Genomic DNA, 21415 nt, shown 5'->3' on the forward strand with positions numbered 1-21415 from the left:
ATGAATGAATGAATGAATAATAAAAAATAGAGGCATGCTTGGTAGAAACCAAAATAGCACAGAAGTGGGGAGTGTGAAAAGCTTAATGGTGTGATTCTCACAAGTGTCATCAATTTAAGAACAATTGTAGTTCTTTATTATAGTAATGAATTGTACTAGAAGGATACCTTCTCAGTGGGTCAGTCTACATGATCTCAGGGGTACATGAGTGGCAGTTACCAGGGAATCCTGGGTCAAAGGGAGTTTCCCAGAAGCTCCTTCCATAACAGTCTGGATAAACTTACAACTTATCCCCATGTTAGGCTGACAGTAGGGAGTTAAAGACAGGCATGGAAGTCTTCATCTTTGAGTGGCATTTTGGCTGTCAGGGGCTGCATGACCCCCTCAAATGGTTTTTCCTCCCCAGAATCACCCCCAAGCTGCCTTTCATCCTCAGGGGAGATGACAGGGGAAGCTATAATCCGAGCAGGCAAAACTGATCTAGATGGACTCAGGAAAAGACAACTTTGTACGGTTGGTAGGGTAAAGGGCCAGACCACCCTTTCTCTATCAATTTCAGCCTCCCAAAGTAGCTTCTGTTTAAAATGTTACATGCAACTGTATAGAATACCTACCTACCTACCTACCTACCTACCTAATCAATCTATCCATCTATCTATCCATCCATCCATCCATCCATCCACCCACCCACCCACCCACCCACCCACCCACCCACCCATCCATCCATCCATCCATCCATCCATCCATCCATCCATCCATCCATCCATCCATCCATCCATCCATCCATCCATCCATCCATCCATCCATCCATCCATCCATCCATCCATCCATCCATCCATCCATCCATCCATCCATCCATCCATCTGACTTTATTCCTGCCCTTTATCGTGGTCTCTAACATGTTGTTCAGTCCTTGTTCTAATCTTGCTTTTAATTGGGCATAGTTAATCTAGACCCAGATGGAATGTCCCAAACTCAGTGAGAAGAGGGATATTTGAGTGGATCCCGAGCCCTGGCAGCTGGAAAGAGTCCCAACAGAAACATGAAACTGACCTGTGACAGCATCAGTAGAAACGGGACCAAGACGCTTGCGGCCAGTCAGTCCGTAAAGGTTGAACTTGTATCTGCGGGAAGGCATGAGATTCGGGACAGTGACATCACGGACGGCTCCCTCCACTGGGAGGGCTTGAAGTTTGCCCTCCGCATCTTTATACTGGATGACGAAGGAGTCAAAGACACCATTGAGGACAGTCCATGAGAGACGTAGGGAGTTGCTGGTGATGTCAGAAGCAGACACCCCGCCTAGGCTGGGGGGAACTGGTGGATCTTGAGGTGGTGATGCTAGAAGACAGACAGGCAGAGATTATTCAACTGAGTGCATAAAGCTTCCATCTGAGTTCCTCCTTCAGAAACAAGAAAAGCTCAGTTTCCGGAGGGTAGCTGTGTTGGCCTGCAGTAGAAGAGCTAGATTTGAGTTCAGTAGCACCTTAGAGACCAGTAACATTTCCAGAGGATGAGCTTTTAAGAGTCAAACTTTTCAAAAAGAAAGTTTTGACTCTCAATAAAACTTATATCCTGGTCTTTAAGGTACTACTGGACTTCAATCCAGCTCAAAGAAAACTTATTAGGTTATTTAGAAGAGTTCAAATATTTCAAGTGGGGGGGGGGCACCAGAAACAATGCAGAGTTATCATTTTAACACGCAAGTGGACACGGTGCCTGAGAGCCAATCCAGATCTGTGATCAGAAGAGCCCTTGGGATATACCGAATTTACTTGAAAGGAAGGCGACCCCAAATGTAAGATGAGCCCCCCCCCCAAATGTTATATACAAAAAAATTTTTAGCATTGGCCATAACTGTAACTTGTATTCACATTTAAGATAATTCTGCTCTTTTTGGATGATATTCAAGGCAAGCGATTAAGCAGAAGTGGTTTGCCACTGCCTTCCTAGGCCAAGGTGACCAGACGTCCCACTTTTGGTGGGACAGTCCTGCTTTTGAGCAATTTGTCCCACGTCCCGCGGGGTTGTTTAATTCTCCCGATTTTTGGAAGGCTGTTGCACTGCCTTCTGGGGCGCTCCCCGGTTTCCTGCCCTGTCACAGGGCGGGAAACAGGGGAGTGCCCCAGAAGGCAGTGCGGCAGCCTCCTGTGATAGGGCGGGAAACCGGGGAGCGCCCCAAAAGGCAGTGCGCTCCTGCAGCCGCGTGCACACGCGCGTGTCCCGCGTTTAAAATGTGAAAATCTGGTCACCTTATCCTAGGCGATATTAAGAATGTAATAAAAGGCCTGCTGGATCAGACCAAGGCCTATCAGGTCCAGGAATTTATTTGCACAGTGTTCAACCAGATGCCTCCAGGAAGCCCACAAGCAGAACGAGTGCAGCAGCGTTATCTTGCCTGTGCTCCACAGCACCGAATATAACAGGCATGCTGACGGGGTTTTGGGTTTTTTTCATGGCGTTGTGCCTACATAGCTTCGTAGACACAACCCCTAGAGAGCTGCAGCGTGAGGGTTTGAAGCTTTATAGCAGTGATGGCGAACCTATGGCACGATGCCAGAGGTGGCACTCAGAGCCCTCTCTGTGGGCACGCGCACATAGAGTTTGTCGTGTGGGGGGCGGAAAATCACACCCCCCCACACACACACACCTAGGCTGGCCTGGGCCACTGAGCAGGGAGGACTTGGTTGGCGGGCCTGGTGCCTGTGCTCCGGGTGGCTGCTGCTCGATGCGGGGGGGGGGGTGCGCAGAGGAGGCAGAGATGCTAGAGAGGTGCGCGTGGGACTTGCTAGAGGCTAGAGCAGGCTGGCCCCTGCTCGAACGGGTGTGGCGGAGGAAGAGGGAGCCACCCCGTTTTTTCTAAAAGAAAACCTCAGCATTCAGGTTAAATTGTGGGGTTGGCACTTTGCGATAAATAAGTGGGGTTTGGGTTGCAATTTGGGCACTCGGTCTCAAAAAGGTTTGCCATCACTGCTTTATAGCTATGAATCTAAGAAGAAATTTAATAAAAAGAAGAAACGACCACAAAATGGCAGCCAGGAAGCACTTTTGATGGGGGTGAGTGCAGACAAAAGGGAGGGGTTTTTTGGGAAAACTTTTTGAAAACGTTTGCAAAATGGTTTCAGGAGCTTGCATGGAAAGGGCCTATGTTGGGTGAAAAACTGAATGACCAGGGCCTCCTCAGAAATGTATTTGGTCCTTGCCACTACTGTGGAATCAGTTTACATTGGAACCCTTCTTTTGCTGACCTGTGATGGCGTCAGCAGAAACGGGACCCAGCCGTTTCTGACCGGAGACACCATAGAGATTGAACTTGTATCTACGGGAAGGAGCCAGACTGGAGATGGTGACCTCACGAGAGACCCCCTCCACGGGCAAGGCCTGCGGTTTGCCATCAGCATCCTTGTACTGTATCATGAAGGAGTCAAAACTTCCAGTGGGGACGGTCCAGGAGAGACGGGCAGAATCGCTGGTGACATCAGAGACCGAGAGCTCCCCTAGGCTGGGTTGGGGAGGTGGTGTTGTTGGTGAAGGGGCTGAAAAACAGACAGGGAAGAAATCCATGATATGGATGCCGCTGCAGTGATCCCACACTGTGGCAACTGTGGGCATCGTGGCACTCTGCACCTCACCGGAACAGGAAATACTTGAGCAGAACTGCAAATGATTCCCTTTGTTTCTGCAGGGAGCACCCACTATGAAACAGGAGTCTCTATCATAGGAGAACGCTTGCCTTGCAACTTTCCCATATTTGGTGACTGGCCCCAACCCCCATGGCAGCCATTTGGTGACTGGCCACATATCCCACGGCAGCCGTTCTACGGTGCCACTCACTCTATTTTTCTCAAAATTCTAAGCATGTCCAAAGGCTGAACAAGGTGGATTATTGGATCCGTGGATTATTGAACCCATGGACTATTGGACAAAGGAATCAAAAAAGATAAAAGCAGAATGAAGGAGAAGAGGTCACAAGCAGAGGTGGGATCCAGCAGGTTCTCACAAGTTCCCGAGAGTAGGTTACTAATTATTTGTGTGTGCCGAGAGGGGGTTATAAATTGGTGATTTTGCCACAACCCTCCTCTCAGCAGTAGCGCGCAGAACTTGAAGCAGTCTAGCAGGAGGTGCACCGGCGTGCGTGGCAGCCTGCGCCTGCGTGCATTCGTTTCCCGCCCAAGGATCGGCGCAGTGGCTGCGTCCTTGCCACACCCCCATCGTGCCCCGCCCAGCCCCATTGGCCCTACGCCACAGTTTGAATCCCACCACCATGGGAACCTGTTACTAAAATTTTTGGATCCCACCAGTGGTCACAAGTGGCCATGCTATTTCCACCAGGGTCCCCATAAGCACTCTGTGGTATCTGGTTATTTCCCTTGATGGAATGATATTCACTTGCCTAGGTCTGCCCTTTATGGCAAGTGAATCAAATTTAATTATCTAAGTCTTAAAACTATGAGGAATGTTGATATATTAATTAGAAATAATGACCTTCCTACGAAGGTCACTTATTAAGGCCTTTAAGAGGGCTTGAGAACCACCTTTTGCTGACCTGTCGTGGCATCCACAGAAACAGGGCCAAGGCGCTTGTGGCCAGAGACACCGTAGAGATTGAACTTGTATCTGTGGGAAGGAGCCAAGTTGGGGACAGTGACCTCACGGGAGTCTCCATTTACTGGCAATGTCTGAGGTTGGCCCTCTGTGTCCTTGTACTGGATCTGGAAGGAGTCAAACCTTCCTGTGGAGATGATCCAGGAGAGACGGATAGAATCACTGGTGACATCATAGACTCTGAATTCCTCTAGGCTGGGCTGGACTGGAGGTGCTGTTGGTAAAGGAGCTGAAAAGCAAACAAGGAAACACACCATAGATGCAGCTGTTACTGCACTAAAGAATCACAAAACAAAGAGAAAGTAACATTCCAGGATATTTTGTATCCGGCTCTTCTCTGGAGCAGCAGTGGCGTAGTGGTTAAGAGCAGGTGCATTCTAAACTGGAGGAACCGGGTTTGATTCCTGGCTCTGCCGCATGAGCTGTGGAGGCTTATCTGGGGAATTCAGATTAGCCTGTGCACTCCCACACACGGGGTGACCTTGGACTAGTCACAGTTCTTCGGAGCTCTCTCAGCCCCACCTACCTCACAGGGTGTTTGTTGTGAGGGGGGAAGGGAAAGGAGATTGTAAGCCCTTTGAGTCTCCTACAGGAGAGAAAGGGGGATATAAATCCAAACTCTTCTTCTTCTAAATGAGGCATGGAAATTTAGTTCTGTCGTTGCTGGCCAGCAGATCAAACTTAGTTATCTGAGTCTAAAAACTATAAGGAATATTGACCCATTAATCATAAACACTCATAACAATCATAAAAATCTAGCAGTTTATTATGAAGGCCTACTAGAAAAGTTCCTTAGAACTTCTTGCTGCTGACCTGTGGTGGTATCAGTTGAAATGGGGCCAATCCGCTTGCGCCCGGATACTCCGAAGAGGTTGAACTTGTATCTGCGGGACGGAGCCAGGCTGGTGATAATGGCTTCGCGCAAGACCCCCTCTACGGACAATGTCTGGGGCTTGCCATCGGAGTCCTTGTACTGGATCGTGAAGGAGTCGAAGGTTCCCATGGGAACGGTCCATGAGAGGCGGGCAGACTCACTGGTGACGTCAGAGACCGAGAGCTCCCCTAGGCTGGGTTGGGCTGGGGTTGCTGTTGGTAAGGGGGCTGAAAAACAAGGAACAAATAAGAGATCATTGGCTAAAGGAGCATTGGCTAAAGGAGCAGCAGTGGCGCAGTGGTTAAGAGCAGGTGCATTCTAATCTGGAGGAACCGGGTTTGATTCCCTGCTCTGCCGCTTGAGCTGTGGAGGTTTATCTGGGGAATTCAGATTAGCCTGTACACTCCCACACACGCCAGCTGGGTGACCTTGGGCTAGTCACAGCTTTTCGGAGCCCTCTCAGCCCCACCCACCTCACAGGGTGTTTGTTGAGAGGGGGGAAGGGCAAGGAGATTGTAAACCCCTTTGAGTCTCCTAAAGGAGAGAAAGGGGGGATATAAATCCAAACTCTTCTTCTAAAGAAAGGGAGAAATGAACACTACGTTTGAAGGGGTCATATATTGCTTTCAAGTTATCCTTGAGAAGACTCCCAAGGTCTGGCTGATCCTAAGTGGCACACAGTATCTTCCCTGCACGTCTACTGCTTCATTAAAGAAATCCCCTATGCAAATTTTATGGGCACAGTTTTTTGCCCAGTGCCAAGAGCAGCTTTGTAAATAAATGAGTGTGGAATTGTCTGAGGGAACATTTCCCCTGTGGAACATTTCCTCTGTTCTGATGGATGGGTATGGAGCAATACAGCAAACCAAAGTCTCTTCTTCCGATTATCATAAATTGATTGGTTGATTTAGGAAAACATATTTGTCGCTTCTCCAGAGACCTGCTTCTGATTGCTCATAACATACTCAGCCTATATTTTTTCTCATTATGTATTCCCCCATGCAGGGCTGCCATGGCCATTGGGAGAGCCAGACACTTGTATTTCCCTCTTTGTAAATGAAAGTTATCTCAAGGTTCTGAATACCACCCCTGATGCTAATTTCTGTGGGACCATGGCATAAAAAATGAGATAAATGTAACCCCCATGCTCAGAATGGGTTGGAGACTCAAAGCAGCAAGAGGCTGCAGCAGACCTCCTGTAGTTGGAGGAGACAAGGCTACCAGACTCGGACCTTGATTTCTATAAGCCCTTAACACCTTGTTAGGGTAACTGCAATGTTGTTGGGAACTACTGGGAAGGTAGTTGTTTGTTTTTGCTATGTTGTAAATGTTGGAGTTTATTGTTTCAGGGTTTTTGTGGTTGTAATGGGTGAGAGTTCTCCTGGAAACCTTCCCCATGTTGAATCCTGTTCACCAAGCCCTTGGAGTCTTCAGGAGCCAACCCACTTGCAGGAAGAAATGGACTTGGCATTACAAGACTGTAACTAGAAGGACTTGAAAATGCAACCTGAACAGGACCTTGAAGTGTGATGTTAAATGTTAAGAAAGTAAACCATTTTGTTTTTAAAATTTGTTGTTGCAAACTCATTCCAAGTTCTGCCCCACAGAACCCACAAGCTGAGGTTACATAAACACCCCCTCAAGCATAATATGCCAATGAAATGATAATGCTTCAGAGGTAAATACTTGAAGGAGTCTAGAATTGTAGAGGGAGCAAGATCTCCGAAAGAGAAGCAAGAAGGAATGGAAGGAAAAAATTTGCAAGCAAGGAGGCATGCTACTTTTGCTGCACAGCTTGCCTGCTGAACTCTTCCAGGTCTCAGCTTTTCCTAGTTCTCCACCCATCAACTCATTCTTAAAGGCACTGATCTCATCACATCCAGTAGTTGCAAGATTGCCGGCTTTGTTAAAGCCCTTTAAATTGCTGTTATATTAATATGCTGTTATTGCAGTGATATTGATATTGTAGCCTCTTTTCAAAAATAATCTCCCCCAAGAAAAGAGGTAAAGCAGTTCCCTGGACCATACTCAGCTGAAGAAGGGGACCCCCCCCACACACACACACCCCTGCTTCCTGCTGCTGCTGTTGTGGGAAGAGAGAGAGGCTTGTTATTTCCATATTCCTTAGCATTTCAATATTCCTGTATCAGATCTATCATTATTTCGATCGATCTAATATGGTACAAATGCTTAGTTGAAATAAAGTTTTACAAAGCCCTCCTGGTCATCAGAGAGGGTGGAAGTAGAGCAGGGGAAGTGGGGTGGAGCCCAAAAGCCTGATGCAAAGAATAAAGAAGGGCCATTTCTTTTGTCTTCTCTGCCAAGCAGGGGGGGGGGGGCGCTCTTTGCTCGCTCTCACAAACAGCGGAGATTATGGGATCTGTCACACAGTGAGCATGAGATGGGTGAAAAGGCATCCATAACAGAAGCTCTGCTCCAAAAAGAATCTCTTCAGCATGGGGCAGAGCACCAGTATATAATCAGTCATAATTCAGGAACCCAGGAAGTGAGATCAAAGTCAAACAGAATGATAAATTGGTCAAATGAATGAGTTGTTCAGATTTTTCTCAGAGGCTCAGAATTGATTTCCCTTCTCTTCATGGTGTTGTTTTTAAAGCACAAGTTTCTAGTTCTTATGACGATGACTGTAGGCTTCAGAGTGTGTGCCTACTGAGTCTCTGAAAGCGTGTGGAGCTCCCAGTGTCACCATCTGGAAAGAGAACGACGGGTTTTACCTCAAAATTTTCCTCAAGCCTGGTTTGCTGAGGCAGCTGCAACCAACGCAAAAGCTGCCAGTCAAGCAAAGGTCTCCACCATGATAACTGTGGGCACCATGGTGTTTGCTGACACTTGGCCTGCCAACTGTTTTTAGAAAGCAGGTGGAGCTTTTCACAAGCAAGGCTTCTAACTGGCTATTGAAGATTTGGTTGGCTGGCCAGATATTTTAAAGTTTTGCTTTGGCAGTAGCTGCCGTCGCAGCTCAAGGATCAAGTGAATGTAAGCTGCAACGGCCTTTTGTGGCTGGTTCAATCGCCTGAACAGTCATTTTGTGGCAGCCATTTTGTGGCTGCACCCACCATGCTGTGTCAGAATTCCAAAGAGGTCTGCAGGCTCTAAAAGATTGTGTACCCCTATGCTAAATCAGTTTTAAAAGTAATACTTGTTGTGGTTAGAGAGGGAGACGAACATTCGAATTTCTGCTCAGGATTCAGCTGTATGTTAGGGCTGTTTACAGAGGTGGGATCCAGCAGGTTCTCACCAGTTCCCAAGAGTGGGTTACTAATTCTTTGTGTGTGCTGAGAGGGGGTTAATAATTGGGTCCGCTTTTCCATCTCCACGCCCTCCCCTCCCCGAGAGGCATCCTGCCTTTGAACGTGAAGGTTCCATATAGCAATTGCAACTAATAATGTAACTCCCTGAACTGGGTTAATCCCTTCCAGGTACTGCAATTCATGGATTCTCAGCCTGTCGTACCTTTTATCTCGCCAGTCTCTATCAAAGAACCTGTGTGTTTCACCATTGCTGGGTTCAGATTTGTGAGTTGGGGCATTTTCTATAATGTGATGATGATTTAGAAATGACCTGGTGCAAAAAAATTTGGGGGGGGTCGTAGTGGGGTGGCTGCCCATGGGGGGCATCCAACTCAGGTTTTCCCCAGGGCTCAGGTTTGCCTAGGTATGCCTCTGCCCCTTTTGCTGAGGGAGGGGGTGGCGAGGGAACCTGTTACTAAAATTTTTGGATCCCACCACTGGCTGTTTATTTTAAATAACTTCCTCTTTTTTTAGCAATAGAAAACTTCTGTTTTCTTTTGCAATTCTTGCTTGATCAAAGAGGAGAACTCCAGGGCTTGGAGGGAAACTTGAACCCCCTCCCCGAGTAATTTTCTCATTGGAAAAAGTTGCCCCAAAGCTGCTTCTTCACCTTCTGAGGTAAACTCCAACAGATAGATGATTTTGGTGTACAGGTTTGGTGATTTATGTATGTTAATTTGATTTGGGGGGGGGGGGCTGGCTTGGGATTGTTGTGTAGTCCTTGGGACTATTTTAATACAGGAGTTAATACAAATATCAGAGAGGGACAAGAGAGAAAACTAAGAAATAACAAAGACGTCTTTGCTGCAGCAGCTGAGGAAAGAGAGCGGGGAAAGAACAATGGTAGCTTCCGTGACCTTCTCAGCAGCAGCCAAAAACGTAGTGTGGGGGTGGACACAATGAAGTAACATGACGGCAGGACTTAAGTATGCCTGAACGAAATGAGGCAAGGAGAAGACAAGGGGAAGCCGTTTCCAAGATAAGCACAACAGTTCTCAGCGGCAACCCCGATAAATTTAACCGTTGGCTCGAATACTGGCTACACAGTTGCAAAATATGTGTGTGCATGCGGGGAGAAGCACATAATAAAGGCCTACCAAAGATTAACAAACCCACCACACTCCACACTCACTGACCTGTGACTGTGTCAGTGGAAATGGGGCCTAGACGTTTACGCCCGGAGACTCCATAGAGGTTGAATTTGTATCTGCGGGATGGAGCCAGGTTGGGCACGGTGACCTCACGGAAGACCCCCTCCACGGGCAAGGCCTGGGGTTTGCCATCAGCATCTTTGTACTGGATCGTGAAGGAGTCGAAGGTGCCAGTGGGGACGGTCCACGAGAGGCGGGCCGAGTCACTGGTGACGTCGGAGACTGAGAGCTCCCCCAGGCTGGGCTGGGCTGGGGGTTCTGTTGTTAAGGAGGCTGAAAAACAGACAAAGGACAAACCATTGGTACAGTTATCACTGGAGGAAAGGATCACACAAGAATGAGAAAAGGCAGAGAGAAGGAGAGAAAGACCGAATCCTCACTAAAAATTAAAACGAGATACAACCAGGTTTCGAAATAAACGGCACCTTTTCATCGAGGTTTCAGCCACCACACTGCAGAATGTCTCTAGTGAAGATATCCACGTCTATCTTGGTTGCAAACAATGTGACAATCCCTACTTGCACGTGATTGGTTTGGAGGGTCTTCCCTGATTGGTTGTCATGCTGTGTAGGGACGGGACCTTTTTTGTCGCGAGAGTAACGTGAGCACATGAACGCATGCGCGCGATACCCCCGCCCATGCAATTTTTCCCCAGCATTAACGTTGTTTTATAAATCAGGGCAGAATGAAAGTTGGTGTATATGTGACGTAGCTATTCAAGGAGTTGTAATCTCCACATTTCATTTTGCAGTTCAACTGGAGAGATCTGGTTTCGAAATACACCCACGCACAGATGCAGAGAGAGAGAAAGAGACACTTGTAGGGAGGGGGGAAATTTGGGGAGAACCATCAGGGGAGATTTGCAGAGACTTGGAAAGGAGGAAGTGTCGATCAGCTTTGTCTGGGCCTGCCACTCCACCACCTGCAAAAATCTCATGCACTTTTCCTATCTGAAGCAGATCCTATATTGGTTCCCCCAGCAAGCACATAAATGGGAGAGCTGGTGTCCCTGCATGCCCTCTGTTGCCTGCCACCGCTGCGGTATTGCCAGGGCATTATCTATCTTCTCGACTGGGGTCACTTCAGCTCCGGTGCATGCTTTTCTCCACCGGCTGTGCCCAGTCCTCAGCGGCGGTGGCTTGTAAACGAGCCTGTGTCACCCACTTCCTGCTTGTGGCTCTGTATGAACTCCAGGCTCCTCCCCCACACGCCATCTGCTGCCGAGTTGCTTCGGCTCCTTTCGCTACGCCCATGCAGGCGAGGCGAAGCGAGGAGAGGAGAGGAGAGGAGAGGAGAGGGAAAGAGTGGAGGGCGCACAGCCAGCCGCGCTCTGATTGACTGGAAGGCATTTGCGTCACTATCTACAGCGGGAAATTCAAAGCAACATTAGACCCCCGAGCCTCCCCACCGATCTGGATTGGAGAAGTGTTCTTTTAAAAGGTTTAAAATCAAGTAGGTTCAGGAAAAACACGTGTGGGGGGTGGGGGAGCACCAGAACCAGGACAAATCTGTGTTCGGCGGCTCAGCTGTGGGGAGATCCTCATGAAACCTGGATATCTCGGGTGAGTATCCCGGGATTAATCAGCAGTGGGGATATCACCAAAGTTGCGACAGGTCACAGAAGGGGATCAAGTCATACTGACGACCTCTCCAGTAACTCGCTGGCCTTAAGAAGCATTTCACATGAACAGATAAAACTGACTGGCCCAACTTGGTTAATATTATCTATTGGCCCAACTGGTTAATATTATCTATTCAGACCAGCAGCCACTCTGAGAATCTCAGGCGGAAGATTCACCTACTACCTCATGCTTAATTGGAGATTATGGGACTTGAACTTGGGACCTTCAACATGCCAAACAGATGTTCTGGCCCAACTTGGTTAATATTATCTATTCAGACCAGCAGCCACTCTGAGAATCTCAGGCGGAAGATTCACCTACTACCTCATGCTTAATTGGAGATTATGGGACTTGAACTTGGGACCTTCAACATGCCAAACAGATGTTCTTCCACTCAGCTGCAGCCCCTCCTTACACAGTGACTTCCCTCTAGATCTGTTGTTTTAACAAAAGGGGGGAAAACCCTTCCATGGGATAAACTATCAAAGTTGCCTGGGGTTTTGCCAAAGTGTCTTCAAACATGTAAACAAATAAGGCAAAGCGCGCTAAACGGTTGCTGCCACTCCAAGTCCAACGTCCTAATAAAAACAACCTCCATGCAACATCTGTCGGATAGAGCTGAGAGCCAAGAACAGCTCGGCAACCTGCGTCAATCATTTCATTCGAAGCAAAATTTCCCTCCATTGGCTGACTTGGCAGGGCCTCTTCACTCTCCTCCCTGGCTCAGGGACAGGGAAGAACCTACGCAGGACCCCGAAATCTTGTTCCCTTTTTGCGTAGTGAGAACAGCTTTGAACCATCTGAAGCACTTCACTTGGTGCGTAGCTGAGAACTATTCCATGATTGAGTTTAGTTTAGTTCCATGATTGAACCCATCTTTCATCTCACATGGAACTCAAAGCGGTGTCTGGAAAGGTCTCAGTGCGATGGTCACTGAGCACTCGCTGACCTAGACTAGCATAACTACCATGCAAAATAGCCTGGGATCAATAGCTTCCCAGACCTGCAGACTGGTGCAGTCCAATAACCCAACACATCATCTCAGATACGCTCACAGCTAAACCCCCGAGATGATAATGCCGAACTCGTGACTGCCTACAAGCTATCTGGGAAGGACGGTGGCTCAGTGGTAGAACATCTGCCTGGCATGCAGAAGGTTCCAGGTTCAACCCCCAGCATCCTCAGTCAGGGCTGGATCTATATTTTTTTTGAAGGGGGACAGAAGTACAAAACGACGCTTCCCCATATGCAGTGGTGGGATTCATCCGGTTCGCACCGCTTCGGCAGAACCGGTTGTTAAAATGGTGCTTGTAAACAACCAGTTGTTAAATTATTTGAATCCCACCACCGGAACTGGTTGTTAAATTATTTGAATCCCACCACTGCCCATATGTATATTTCTTTATATGTATGTGTAGAATTAACATATATAATCAGCAATTCTTTTAAATGACAGAATAAGTTCTGTTGACCTCTATGAACTGTTAATGAATAATTACATTTACATTATTTTAGTTGTTTGTAATGTTTGAATATTTCCTCAACTCTCTGAACAACCTAGCCTTTTCCCGGACATTTTAAAAAAATAGTACACCTAATCGGAGGAGCGAAGTGCACACGCTCTGCAGAACGAGCCATCTCTTCCAGGCAATTGAGCTCCCCCCACCTCCTATCAACAGCTTAATCAGGGGAAGGGATGCATGCCCTGCAGAACAAGCAACTGGACTTCCTGCACCTCTTGCCTGCCACCTGGGGCACCTGACCCACCACACCCCAACCCTGTCTCTTGTTAAAGGATATAACAATAGGTGACATGGAAAACTGCTGTGTAAAACTCAGGCCCCTTCCGCACACGCAAAATAATGCGTTTTCAAACCACTTTCACAACTGTTTGCAAGTGGATTTTGCTATTCCGCACAGCTTCAAAGAGCACTGAAAGCAGTTTGAAAGTGCATTATTCTGCATGTGCGGAATGAGCTTCAGAGATCTTCTGTCAGACTGAGTAGACAATACTGTCTTTGATAAACCTGTGATCTGATTCAATATAAGGCAGTGTTGTGTGTTCATACTGATTAGCACATATGAAAATATGCCAAGATGCAACTGACTTATGGTGACGCCAGTAAGGGGCTTTCAAGGAAAGTCAGAAGCAGAGGTGGTTTGCCATTGCCTTCCTCTGCAGAGCCTTCCTTGGTGGTCTCTTATTCTGACCTTGCTTAGCTTCCAGATCTCACAAGATCAGGCCATACGATCCTGCTTTCCTTCCCAGGTTATTGGTACCAGGAATAAAAACAAGGATCTACCTGTAGTGTCTACATTTCTGACTGCATGCTTCTATGTCACCACAATATCTTTAGCAAGACACATTGTCTTACCAGAGATGCTATATTTTGTATAACATTGTATCTTGTGCCTGTGAATAATGAGCTATCTATACTTTTTTTTAAAAAAAAAAATTAAAGCTAACAAAAGGTCTTCAGAGCCACCCCTCGCTGACCTGTAACAGCATCAGCAGAAACAGGGCCAAGACGCTTGCGGCCAGAGACACCGTAGAGGTTGAACTTGTATCTGCGGGACGGAGCCAGGTTGGACATGGTGACCTCGCGCAAGGCCCCCTCCACGGGCAAGGCCTGGGGTTTGCCATCAGCATCTTTGTACTGGATTGTGAAAGAGTCGAAGGTTCCTGTGGATACAGTCCAGAAGAGGCGGGCAGAATCACTGGTGACATCAGAGACAGAGAGCTCCCCGAGGCTGGGCTGGGCTGGGGGTGCTGTTGGTGAGGGGGCTGAAAAACAAAGAACAGATTAAAAATGCTGAAATGATTGGATGGAGGAACTGAACAAGATGGCAGAGAAATGAAGGATGAAAGAGAAATGTTGGAAGTGGTCAGTTTTGGCACCAAGTCATCCTTCTGCAGTATCTGGCTGGTCATAATGCAGAGCACATGAAATGGTTGCTTCTCCTCCAAGTTTGATGTGTCAGTAAAAAAACTATCCATGCAACATCTGTCAAGAATGGCTAGGGTTTTGCCTAGCTCCAAGAAAAGCTTGGCAGACAATGTAAATTATTGGAGTGTTGTGGGGTTTCCGGGCTGTATGGCCGGGTTCCAGTTGCATTGTAAATTATTTTTAATACATGTATTTCTCCTTTCTCTAGTATTGGGGTTGGGAAACTTACTACGCTTGCACTTGTCTGCTAAAGATCTCACCTCTAAGTTTTCATCAGGTGTTCCCACTTTCAAGCCTATGTATAATATCCACAAAGTACACAGTATCCACACAGAAGTAATCCTAGAATCATAGGCTCATTCCGCACATGCAGAATAATGCACTTTCAAACTGCTTTCAGTGCTCTTTGAAGCTGTGCGGAATGGCAAAATCCACTTGCAAACAGTTGTGAAAGTGGTTTGAAAATGCATTATTTTGTGTGTGCGGAAGGGGCCATAGAGTTGGAAGAGACCCCAAGGGCCATCAAGTTCAACCTTTGCCATGCAGGAATACACAGTCAAAGAATTCCCAACAGATGGCCATCCATCCGCTGTTTAAAAATCTTCAAAGAAGGTGACTCCTCCTCTACCCTCTGAGGAAGTGTGTTCAACTGTTGAACAGCCCTCACCATCAGGAAGTTCTTCCTAATGTTTAGGTGGATTTCTTTTCCTGCACCTTGAATCCATTACTCCGTGTCCTAGTCTCTGAGGCAGCAGGAAAAAAGCTACTTCACATGAATGGCATGAAATGAAAGTAAGAGGTTTGAGCAAGAGAAATAAACAGTTTCCTGTCTGCTTTTGTTCACTCAACAGGCAGGAAATGTTTTCAACCCGGGTTGGTGGTGGTGGATCGCTAGTTCAGCAGTTTTTGAAATACTTGGGTTGAAACAAATAAAATGTTCTGGGGGGAGAGAGCTGTGCGAACTTCTTCCCCAGAACAGTTTTTAAAACAGCCGCAAGATGTTTTATTTCTGCTATGCAGAAATGACCAGAGAGTCCCATTCAATACAAATTCTGCTTTCCCTTGAAATGTTGCTTCCCCATCCTTTTTCATCTCCATGGATTTTTTTCCTGCTCTCTTAGGATTAGTTGGTTCCTTTGTGGTATTCATGAATCAATGGCTTATGAACAGTTCTTGCTTCTTTGAGGGGGGCGGGCGGGGTCTCACTTAAATATCCTTTTTCACCTTGCATCCCAATAATATTGCTCATTATTTTTAGCTGTAGTCCAATTTTAAAAAAAGGAGTAGTGAAGTAGTGACTCTGGCCGGGTACAAAGTGAGAAGAATCACTTAACTTTATCTCCTATGCCGTGGTGGCGAACCTTTGGCACTCCAGATGTTATGGACTGCAATTCCCATCAGCCCCTGCCAGCATGGCCAATTGACCATGATGGCAGGGGCTGATGGGAATTGTAGTCCATAACATCTGGAGTGCCAAAGATTCGCCACCACTCTCCTATGGGAACAAGAACTGATACAGTACTATTGATTTATGAATACTATGGGAGAACAACTTGGCCATGAGAAATAAGAAATAAGTTAGAAGGATAAGGAGAGAAAGAACATTTAAGAGGACAGTTTCGCTGAGAAATCTTGTGTTTACCGTCCTCTAAAAAAATGATGCTGCACTTGAATTTTTAAAAATCATCACAAGTAGAGTCTGGTCAGGGGGAGCCAGAAAAAAACATTAGAATGCAATAGACTGCCAATGGCACCATCTGGATTCTTCATTGAAACTGAGTGGAAAAACGGATGGCAATTCTAGATTAAATAGGAAGCACTGACACATCCCAGCTTTTCTTGGTGATTTGGCATACCAGAATTCTAATGCAGACCCCACTATGAGCACTTCCCACACTAGATTTCTGAGAAAGACGAATGGCGAAGGAAAGACCAAGCTGAAGAAAGGAGAAATGCACAAGTGGCAGAAGTCAGCTGCATTTGGTTATGTGGCCGCTGAACCATAGATAGGAAAGATAATGCCATAGAGAGAGATGCCCCCCACCACCAAGAGTGGCTGCTGCTGACCTGTGACGGCTTCGGTGGAGACAGGGCCCAAACGCTTCCGACCTGAAATGCCATAGAGGTTGAATTTGTATCTGTGAGAAGGAGCCAAGTCATGGATGTGGAAGGAGCGTAGGACCCCGTCGACGGGGAGGGCTTGGGGATGGTCCTCAGCATCTCGGTACTCAATGATAAAAGAATCAAAGTTCCCTGCCTCAATATTCCAGGACAGGTCAAGGGAACTGGGCATGATATTGCCCGCTGACAGCTCCCCGAGTCTGAGTGGCGACGTAGGTTTTACCATCTGTGAAGCTGGAATAGAAACAATCAGGAAAAAGAATGAGAGAAAACCGTTTTCTGCAGAGGACAAAGAGAAGGAGAAGAAAGCGTGAATGCAAGCTGGTGCAGTGTAGGATGTGAGCTGTGAATAAGGACACCCTCTCTGAAGGACAGTTCTCAGGCCTGTTGAAGGCTTTCACGGCCAGAATCACTAGGGTGTTGTGGGATTTCCAGGTTGTATGGCTGTGTTCCAGTAGCACTTTCTCCTGACCTTTCGCCTGCATCTGTGGCTGGCATCTTCAGAGGATCCTCTGAAGATGCCAGCCACAGATGCAGGCGAAACATCAGGAGAAAATGCTACTGGAACACGGCCATACAACCTGGAAAACCCACAACACCCTAGTTCCCAGGATTCCCTGGAAACGACTATTCAACATAAAATTTGAAAAATGATAATTTGGTATGGCTGGTCAAATTAGTCTGTAGCAGCAAAATAAAACAGAAGCCCAGTAGCCCTTTAGAGGCTAACAACACTTATTCGAATGTTTGTGTGACCAGGTTTTATTTATTTTTTTCATCAGAATGAAATGTGTATCCATAAAGCTGATGGACTACTATATTTTAAAAAAATGTTAAAAGAGCTGTCCTGTTTTTCCCAGTATGCCACTGGGCCCAACACTTGCTAGGCCTCTGACAGACAAAAAGAAAAGAAACATTTCAATTATGGATTCAGAGCAAATTTTCTACCCATGCGAGGCACTTCTATTGGTGAAAGAGAACATCCCTGCCTCTCAGCGCAGCTCCCTGATCTCCCCAAAATGCTACTCCTGAGGGGTAAAGGCAGTGGTGGGATCCAAAAATTTTAGTAACAGGTTCCCATGGTGGTGGGATTCAAACTGTGGCGTAGCGCCAATGGGGCTGGGCGGGGCACGACGGGGCGTAACTAAGGCAAAAATCACGTGGCAAAATCACCAATTAGTAACCCCCTCTCGGCACACACAAATCATTAGTAACCTACTCTCGGGAACCTGTGAGAACCTGCTGGATCCCACCTCTGGGTAAAGGGGATGCTCTGAAACAGCATGAGGCAAATTGGAGGTCTGCTGCGGGGGAGGGGGAATTGGTTGAAATTACTCTTCTTGTCAGCAGAAAATTCAATCTGGAGCCAATACTGTGTCACTAGTTTTGTCACTTCTCATTTCTGTCCTTTAAAAAACCTACGCTTACATGTTGGAGCAATCAGCCATCCATTCCCTGCCTTATTTATTGACTTTAAAAAAAAATCTATACGGTTTTTATGAATAAATGAAGCTGCCTAAAATGGAGGACCGGCCTATCAGTGGCTACTGGTAATGGTGACTAAAGGGAACCTTCATGTTCAGAGGCAGTCACCCTCTGAATCCCCGTGCCAGGAGCAGAGACGTAGCTCCAAGGGGACCGGGGGGTGCGCGACGCACCGGGTGCATGCCCCTGTGGGTGTGTGGCGAGGGTATTCCGGGGGAGTTCCAGGGTGGGACCGCGGGGAGGACGCACCAGTGCACCAGGCTTTGCTACTCCTCAGGCCAGGAGGCGACTTCAGGGGGAGGCCTACACGTCTATGTCCTGTTGGACCTCCAAAGTAACTGCATCATTGCTTGAACTAGACCAGGGGTAGGGAACCTGCGACTTGAGAGCCGCATGTGGCTCTTCTGCCTTTGCACTGCGGCTCCCCGAGCCGAGCCGCCGGCCCCATCCTTGCCCGCCCTGCAGGTAGCAGGACGGGCACACCAATGGCCCACAGCCGGATGGGCCGCATCGCGGGCTTCCCCTCTCGCCCGCCCCGTTCGAGCGGGGCAGGCGCTTTCCCAGCAGCAGGGCGGACGCATCCATGCACTTCTCAGAATGAGCGGAGTAAAAAGTAAAAAAAAACCCCATATATATAGTGTTATCTTTATTTTAAATGTCAAAAATTATTTGCGGCTCCAAGTGTTTTCTTTTCCCGTGGAAAACAGGTCCAAATGGCTCTTTGAGTGTTAAAGGTTCCCTACCCCTGAACTAGATGGCCTTTATGGCTATTTTCAACTCTATGATTCTATGATCACAGTTTTGATCCAGCAGGGATCTTTTTACGTTATAAGCTTCTGACTGAGTCAGAACATCGGTCCATCTAGTTCAGTTCCATCTGCTCCAAATGGCAGCAGTCCAAGGTGTCAGGACCGATTTATTTAGCAGCCCTTCATTTTAGAATGCTGCAAAACTGCTTCAGAGAGGCTTCACGATAGGTCAGGGAGCCAGCCAATCAACACTGTGCATAGCTGGCTGCTAATGCAAACCCCTTTCCCCCCTGACCTGAAGTCAAGAAAGGATGAGGTATGCTCTAGAGGAATGTGGTGACGTATGTACTCTGAGTCTGAGCTGTATTTACTTTACTTAAAAAATGTATACGCTGCCTCCCCAGAGACCTCCTCGAGCCCAGCTAGAAAGGGAGAGAACAATTTTCAAAGAAAAAAGTCATTATTATCGTGGGCTTCAGCTGACCTGTGAAAACATCAATGGAAACCGGACCCATTTTCTTGCGGCCGGAGACACCATAGAGATTGAATTTGTATCTGTGGGAAGGTGCAAGGTTGGAAAGGATGACCTCGCGGGAGCCCCCATCCACGGGAAGAGACTGAGGTCTACCTTCGGCATCCTTGTACTGAACCAGGAAGGAATCAAAGCTCCCAGTAGAGACCCCCCAGGAGAGGCGGAGTGAATCGGTAGTAACGTCTAAGGCTGAGAGTTCCCCCAGGCTAGGCTTCAGAGTCAGTGCTGCTTCTGGGGGTGCCGGCACGGGGGCTACGAGAAAGAAAAAAAGGAGTGAAGGACATTGCATTCACAGGGGTTTTGCTGTTATGATAATCTAACCATGATTAGAAATGCCCTGAACAGGCAAGAAATGTCTATGCCATGATAAATCCATCGTCTCACTCACACAAAAATAAGAATGTAGTAACTGAGGCTCAAAAATTACAGCTTGTAAAGAACATGTCATGCAGCTCCTCATCACAGCTCTTTGGAAACATTTAAATAAGGTCATGCCCCCAGCTAGCCTGATCTCGTCATATCTCAGAAACTAAGCAGGGTCAGCCCTGGTTAGTACTTGGATGGGAGGCAGCTGTTCATCTCTTGGGCTGTTTCCGCACGGCCACGCTGGGGGTTGGGTCGGCGTACATGATGCCGACCCAACCCCCCCGGGACCGTTCGCACGAACGATCCCGGTAACGAATGGGAAGACGGCGCTGCGGAGTGCCGTCGTCCGATCGACCTACCTTCTCTGCGACTGTCCGGCACGTCGCTGAGGCCAGGGGACACGCCCCCCCTGCCCTGCTCGACAGCTCCGGAGTCGCAGGGCAGAGGGGGCATGTCCCCAGGCCTCGGCAATGCGCCGGACGGTCACAGAGAAGGTAGGTCGATCGGGCAAAGGGGGGGATGGTGCCTTCCAGCCGCTGTGGCTGAAAGCCACCGTTTTCAAAAAACCTCGCTCGGGGAGCGAGGTGGGAAAATGGCGGCTTCGCACCGCTGGGAAGGAGCGAGGGTGGCGCGGCTGCAAAGCAGCTGCGCCCCCCATGCGAACAGCTCCCTGGGGACGGCATTTTTGCCGTCCCCAGGGCGCTGTATTGGGCCCGTGCAGAAAGGGCCCTGCCTTGAAAAACCTGACAAGATCACCATAAATCAGCTGTGAGTATTTCCACCACTATCACCCCCAGATTGCTGAAAGAGGCCTGTTGACCATAAAATGGAGTGGATGCTGATCTCTTCACCCCCATGTTGCGGTCCCGATCCAGATCAGGTCCATGTACATCTGGGAATTGAGTTCTGAGCACGGAACTCTCAGAGCACATCTGTAGATATGTCCAAATGTGGACATGTGGGGTGGGGAGAGACACACGTGAGAACATCATAACTTGTAAAGGAGACCTAAAGATGAAAGCAACTGGAATACGAACGATTTTCAAAGAAAAAAGTCATTACTATCGTGGGCTTCAGCTGATCTGTGAAAACGTCATGCCATTAATCCCTACCTCACTCCTCACTTTTTATCTTCTCTGTCTCAAATTTTAAATGTAAATTTCTTGGAACAGGGTCCCCCCTCTCCTAGTTTTTACATGCAAACTGACAGCATTACAATAGCAAATATCGGACATATCTCCGGCAGAGACACAACATGCCAACAAAAAGGGCCTCTAGAACCAGAGATCAGAAGGGTGGCCTGGAAGATACTGGGAACATCACATGATACGACATTATTATTATTATTATTATTATTATTATTATTATTATTATTATTATTATTATTATTATTATTATCATTATCATTATCATTATCATTATCATTATCATTATCATTATCATTATTATCATTATTATCATTATTATCATTATCATCATTATTATCATTATTATTATTATTATCATCATCATCATCATTATCATTATCATCATCATTATCATTATCATTAATTATTATTATTATTATTATTATCATCATCATCATCATTATCATTATCATTAATAATGATAATGATGATGATGATGATAATGATAATGATAATGATGATGA

General features: G+C 47.2%; 2 protein-coding genes across 2 annotated transcripts in view; one reads left to right on the top strand and one right to left on the bottom strand.

Annotated features, from left to right (window-relative positions):
* Positions 1-21415, top strand: part of LOC125428885 (zinc finger protein 271-like) — a 1035007-nt gene that overhangs the window by 579452 nt on the left and 434140 nt on the right. The gene's annotated exons all lie outside the window — the stretch shown is intronic.
* Positions 1-21415, bottom strand: part of TNXB (tenascin XB) — a 109298-nt gene that overhangs the window by 67291 nt on the left and 20592 nt on the right. Inside the window, exons 8-15 of the mRNA XM_048488722.1 lie at positions 19351-19650; positions 16579-16866; positions 14061-14348; positions 9927-10214; positions 5419-5706; positions 4547-4834; positions 3249-3536; positions 1054-1341 (exon numbers count right to left, since the gene is read on the bottom strand). Coding sequence (XP_048344679.1) covers positions 1054-1341; positions 3249-3536; positions 4547-4834; positions 5419-5706; positions 9927-10214; positions 14061-14348; positions 16579-16866; positions 19351-19650 — 2316 coding nt within the window. The remainder of the gene's footprint in view (positions 1-1053; positions 1342-3248; positions 3537-4546; positions 4835-5418; positions 5707-9926; positions 10215-14060; positions 14349-16578; positions 16867-19350; positions 19651-21415) is intronic.

Source organism: Sphaerodactylus townsendi, linkage group LG03 (assembly GCF_021028975.2).
Source record: "Sphaerodactylus townsendi isolate TG3544 linkage group LG03, MPM_Stown_v2.3, whole genome shotgun sequence".
Taxonomy (NCBI): domain Eukaryota; kingdom Metazoa; phylum Chordata; class Lepidosauria; order Squamata; family Sphaerodactylidae; genus Sphaerodactylus; species Sphaerodactylus townsendi.